This window comes from Andrographis paniculata, unplaced genomic scaffold (assembly GCF_009805555.1).
Source record: "Andrographis paniculata isolate CXL003 unplaced genomic scaffold, ASM980555v1 Contig58END, whole genome shotgun sequence".
Classification (NCBI taxonomy): Eukaryota; Viridiplantae; Streptophyta; class Magnoliopsida; order Lamiales; family Acanthaceae; genus Andrographis; species Andrographis paniculata.
The window spans coordinates 485,597-491,314 of NW_026137593.1; the positions used below are offsets into that span (position 1 = coordinate 485,597).

Genomic DNA, 5,718 nt, shown 5'->3' on the forward strand with positions numbered 1-5,718 from the left:
TACTCGCTTTCCATAGTTAATCGTAGTTTAGTTCAGTGATCGTGTGAAATTCGCATTGCCCGACGACGGATTGGCTCTTTGGAGTACTTCCGGAACCCACGCCGACGAAATCGACGAGCTATTTTGGAATTCTGAATCGCAGGATCCAACAATTGGCACGCTTGGTGGGACCAAAGTAGGATTTTTTCGAAGAGTGATGTCGAGGTTGACATGGGGTTCATATGTACCGCCTGAAAAAAGCTACGGAATTGTTTCAGAACATCCAAAGCTTCAGGCCTTAGGGCCGGGCCAGGCAAGATCAGGTTGGAACCAACAGGGTTGGAACCACCAGTCTGCAGAAGGTTGGTTCCAACAGCCTGCGGATGGTTGGAACCAACAACCTGCAGGAAGCTGGAAGCAACAGCCCATGGAAGGCTTGCAACAGCTTGCGGAGGGCTGGAACCACCAGCCTGTGGAAAGCTAGAACCACCAGTTTGCGGAAGGCTGGCGACAGCCTACGGAGCGCTGGAGCCAACAGGCTGCGGAGGGCTTGAACACCATGGCCGTTGGAGTTTTGAGGAGCAATGCTGAGCCTCCACGAGGGGCAAGCAAATTTTCAACATTTGGCATGACCCCACCAGGGCGATTAAGCGCACAACCTCTGTGGAATACGCCAACACTGCCATGGGGATGTCATGGTCCAGACGTGGCTAATCTCCAATGGAAAGGGATCATCGAAACACAAGGGCAAGGAGGGCAGGCCGCAGAGATGCAGCTACCAACCCTCCATCAGCAGGCAGCCGGAGTGCAGCCGCTGACACAAAATCAACTAGAGGCCAAGCCTCTAATGGACGTTGATATCATCGCAGATTGCATAAGGAGGGCATTTTCAAAAAAGAGGTTTGAAAAGAAGCCTAGTGCCACTTTGAGCACGGAAAATTTGCCTTCATATGAAAAGGAATCTGTGGAGGCAGAGGTTCCAAAAGCGATGGAAGCTCCAGAGTTTGCGGAGGCAGAGACTCTAGAAGCTGTGGAAACTCCATTCGAAAAGGAGTCTGCGAAAGCAGAGGTTCCAGAAGCCATGGAAGCTCAAAAATTCACGGAGGCAGAGGCTCTAGGGACTATGGAGGCTCCTAATGAAAAGGAGTCTGCGGGGGCAGAAGCTCCAGAGCTTATGGAGGCAGAGACTCCAAAGGTTGTGGAGGCTCCCGTTGAAATGGAGTCTGCAGAGGCAGAGGTTCCAGAAGCCATGGAAGCTCCAAAATTTGCAGAGGTAGAGACTCCAGGGACCATGGAGGCTCCAAACGAAAAGGAGAATGTAAGGGCAAAGACTCCATACAAAAAGGACATTGTAGGGGAAGAGACTCAAGAGGCTATGGAGGTTCCATACGAAAAGGAGTCTGCAAAGGTAAAAGCCCTAGCGACTTCAGACGAAAAGGACTTTGCGAAGGCAGAAGCTTTGGCCACGAAATTAGCAAATGAAAAGACTTATTTGTGTCCGGAATTGAAATCGACCAAAGGTTTTATTCCTTTTGCTAATACCATGTCGGCTAAAGGGCTCATGAAAGACAGGCTTAGCACTCAGCCGTCAAAACCTTTGGTTCAAGATTATCTAGGACCGAAGGCACCCGCTAAAGAAGCAGTTTTTACAAGAATGACATTTGGTAAAGGCTCAAGTTTGAACATGAAGGAGGCACGACCAAAGATGGCCAAGAAAGAGCCTAATGCCGATATCACCATCCCAAGTCTGAAAGCCTTAAAATTGGAGAAGAGGAAAGTATACAAAGGACCCAAGCCGGAGGCCATCATAGCAGAAGTGAGAGTCACAAATGGGAAACGGATTTGGACTATTACCACGGCTGACCAGATCACCATCATTCCCAAGGTGACACGAAAGCCCCCTATCATAAAAGAGAACAAAAAATGGATTGTGAATGAGCCGAAGCTTTCCACTAGGAGGGCAATAAGTGGACTCACTAGGACCCAAAAGAGGCGAGCTCAAAGAAGAAAGTTGGAGGCTCGTATGGAGGAGGGAAGGTCGCATGAGCCGCCTCAAAAAAAGAAGCAAATTGTTGGGCCGCTTCCAGAAAGAAAGCAGGCCATGGAGCCGCCAAGGAAGCAAGCAATGGAACCGCCTCTAAAATAGAAACAGGCCATGGAGCAGCCTTAAAAAAGAAGCAAGTTGTAGAGCCGCTCCAAGAAAGGAAGCAGGCCATGGAGTCGCCAGCGAAGCAGGCTGTAAAGCCGCTTTCAGAAAGAAAGCAGGCCATGGAGACGCCAAGGAAGCAGGCCATGGAGCTGCCAAGGAAACAGGCTGTGGAGCCGCTTTCAGAGAGAAAGCAGGCCGTGGAGCTGGTTTCAGAGAAAAAGCAGGCTATGGAGCCGCTTCCAAAAAGAAAGAAAGTCATGGAGCTGCCAAGGAAGCAAGTTGTGAAGCCGCTTTTAGAGAGAAAACAGGCTGTGGAGCCGCTTTAAAAAAGGAAGCACGCTGTGGAGTCACTTTCAAAGAACAAGCAGGCTGTGGAGCCGCTTCAATAAATAAAGCAGGCTGTGGAACTACTAAGGAAGCAAGTTCTGGAGCCATTTTCAGAATGGAAGCAGGTTGTAGAGCCGCTTTCAGAGAGGAAGCAGGTTGTGGAGCCGCTTTCAGAAAGAAAGCAAACTGTGGAGCCGCTAAAGAACCAGGCTATGGAGTCCTTTCCTAAAAAGAAACAAGTAGAGGAGCCTCCGGAAGAAGTTCAATAGTTAAAGGAAGTTTTCGTTGACGAAGAGCCTATCTTCGAATGGAATGATGTGGCAACAATGATAGAATATAAGAGGCTCGAGCCTGGCCAAAACCAACATGTCAAGCCTTTGCACATTCGGGTCTCGATGAATGGCTATCCTCTTGACCAAGTTTTGGTGGACAGTGGAGCTTCTGTGAATGTGTTGCCAATTGAGACCCTACGGAAGTTCGGAAAGACTAGTGATGATTTGAATTCTACATTTGTGCGGCTTACCGATTTCGTGGGAAATTCTTACAAACCGGCAGGTATGATCACTTTGAATGTGCAGGTGGGGACAGAGGAAATATCATCAAATTTCATGGTGATTGATGGTAGGCCATTCTATTTGGCTTTATTCGGACGGAATTGGATTCATGCATGCGAGTGTGTGCCTTCGACACTCCATCAAATGTTGATGTTTTGGGATGGAGATGAAGTCCAAGAAGTGAAGGCCGAGGAGGATCCCTTGTCGACAGAAGTGACCACAATTGATTCAAGTGAACGGCTCAAGGCAAAAGGACATGGGCTCAATGGAAGCAATCGCCCAGCCTTTTTGAGGAGGGCGTTGTGCAAAAGCACCTGAACGAGAAGGAGGCTCAAATACAAAAGTGGTGCCAGAGCTCATTGGCCACGGAGCCGCTCAATAGCAATGGAGCTTCAAGCCTCGGAGCCAAAGACTGCTGCTTCCACAAAACCGAAGGAAACAGTTTCCATTGGATTGTGGTGCTTCCACAGGGCCGAAAGCAAAGGAAGGTTGCCTCCACAAGATAGAAAGCAACAGCTTCCACAGATCATGGGATAACTACCTCCGTTGGCCCTGGGTTAATAATTTCGTACTTAACATTAGTGGAGGACCTATGCACTCTCATGCTTTATTCAAAAAGCTCCATGGAAAAAACCAGCAAGAGGAAAACCGAAGATTCCATTTAACTCGAAGCTGTTGGGGATACATCCCCGTGGACCGGCTAGGAGTACGATGGAAACAAGTCGGAGTAAACAATATATCTGGTCCAGAGGCAATGGAAGAAGTTCAGAGCAAGTGGAACCCGGTCCAGAGGAAATGGAAGCGGCTGGGAGCTGATGGAAAAAGGTTACCAAGTGGTTAGGAGCTTATGGAAGGAAGTTACCAGGGAGTTGATGGAAGGGGGTTACGAGGTGGTTAGGAGGTAGTGGAAGGAGGTGATTTGGAAGTTGAAGGTAGTAGTGGGAGGTTACCAGGAAGTTGGAGGTAGTAGTGGGAGGTTACCAAGTGGTTGAGAGTGGTGGAGAAATAATTGTAACCGCCCCTTTAGTGGGAGAAGTGGTTATTCTAGCTTAGGATTACAAGTAGGAAAAAGAAACACAACACACACACGCACAAGAGAACAATTCGTCTATTTTTTTACTTTTCTTTCATGTTTTATTTTCGTTGAATTCATTTTAATTCGAATTACATACTTTTATCCGCTTTCAAGTAGATGTTAGTTTAAATCCATTGAAATCGGTTGTTTAGGCTCGAGACCTTGTGGACGATCGAAGCTGTGCAGGCTCCATCGTAGGAGCTGCCTCCAATCCGACGACGGACAGGCTCTTTGGACTACTTCCGGAATTCACACCGACAAATCAACGAACGTTCTAGGAACCTCCGAATTTCAGGATCCAACAATATGTTGGACGTGCCACAATTTCGCTATTTCAATACTATGGCTTGCGCGTGAGTTTCACAACTTGCCAAATTTATGCGCTACTATCATTGAATGACACGTGTCACAATATTGTATCATATAAAAAAAATATATATGAGATATTTTTACCAAAATTGTGACATGTCTAAGATATATTTTGTTAGGGGATCGATGAAGTACAAGTGAGTGGCATTTGTGAGTGATAGAAATTTATGCGCGATCAATGTACAGAAACAACCAAATTGTGACACGTGCATGATATATAATTAAAAGACAAGCATGATAATTGAATATAAATACATAATATTTTTTGCAATTTTCCCTATAAAAGATATAAAATTTTAAATAAATAATTTTTTTCACACATAAATATATAAATTTTAGGTAGGTGCTAGTAATATATATTATAGTAGTAATAAATATATGGTATTGATGGAGTAAGCCCATGAAATATATATTTATGTATTTATGTCTTATGATAATTTTCATAATTTTGTATGTTTATATTCTAATTTAATAAGTCGTAGTGGTTTATAATCTTAGTCATGAAAATTATGAATTACTAATTTACATAAGTGATACTATGAAAATTCACGAGATCAAATTAATAATAAATAAGTATAGAATGCAAGAAATAAAATAGGCACTTTCTTCTGTATCTACGTTTACGCTATGCTAGTTTTAGTATGCATATTTTTATGTTAAAAATGTCAAATTCATCATCTCTATTTTCTTGTAATATCAAATTTGAAATTTATTTTTCATAGGGTATATTTTTTAAGCGTAACAAATTAATTATTGATAAAATGTACTATTTTAATGTGTGTTTTGAATTGTGTTGTGATTTTTTAAATTTCATATTTTGAGATAAAAATAATTAATGTATGTAATATTTTGAATGAAAAATATAGAATGAATATGATATATATATTCCTTTTAATAAGAGTACTTGAAGAGTTGGAAAATAAGTTCCAAAAGATAAGTAAACAAACCCTTATTAATCCATTAATTTTAATTAGCCATTTTGGATTTGTTTAATGTTCTTGGCGAGATCAATTCAATAAATGGTACCGACCTTGAATATAAAATGATAATAATGAAATTTCTATATAATTATCAAAATAATTTTTCTTTTACTCTAGTCTGATCAATTAGTCATATGTTACTCATGCTCAGGAGGCGGAGCCAAAATTAAATACTTTTTATTTTAATATATATAAACTAGTTTTTAATTTATAAAATAATAAATTTATTTTTATTTTATTACAAAATAACAAACTAAAAGTATATTAATGACTATATATATTGGA

At 42.4% G+C, this 5,718-nt stretch overlaps 1 protein-coding gene across 1 annotated transcript; it reads left to right on the forward strand.

Moving 5' to 3' along the window:
- Positions 1-2,193: 2,193 nt before the first annotated feature.
- Positions 2,194-2,724, forward strand: LOC127257615 (uncharacterized). The gene is made up of 2 exons (XM_051284054.1): positions 2,194-2,406; positions 2,527-2,724. Exons 1-2 carry the CDS (start codon positions 2,194-2,196, stop codon positions 2,722-2,724), a joined length of 411 nt encoding a protein of 136 aa, XP_051140011.1.
- The last annotated feature ends 2,994 nt before the right edge of the window (positions 2,725-5,718 follow it).

Bases quoted from the DNA above. Each gene is read 5' to 3' on its own strand.
- LOC127257615 (XM_051284054.1), top strand. From the start codon at position 2,194: ATGGAGTCGCCAGCGAAGCAGGCTGTAAAGCCGCTTTCAGAAAGAAAG. The intron at 2,407-2,526 runs GTTGTGAAGCCG...TAAATAAAGCAG, and splicing joins TGGAGCTGCCAAGGAAGCAA to GCTGTGGAACTACTAAGGAA.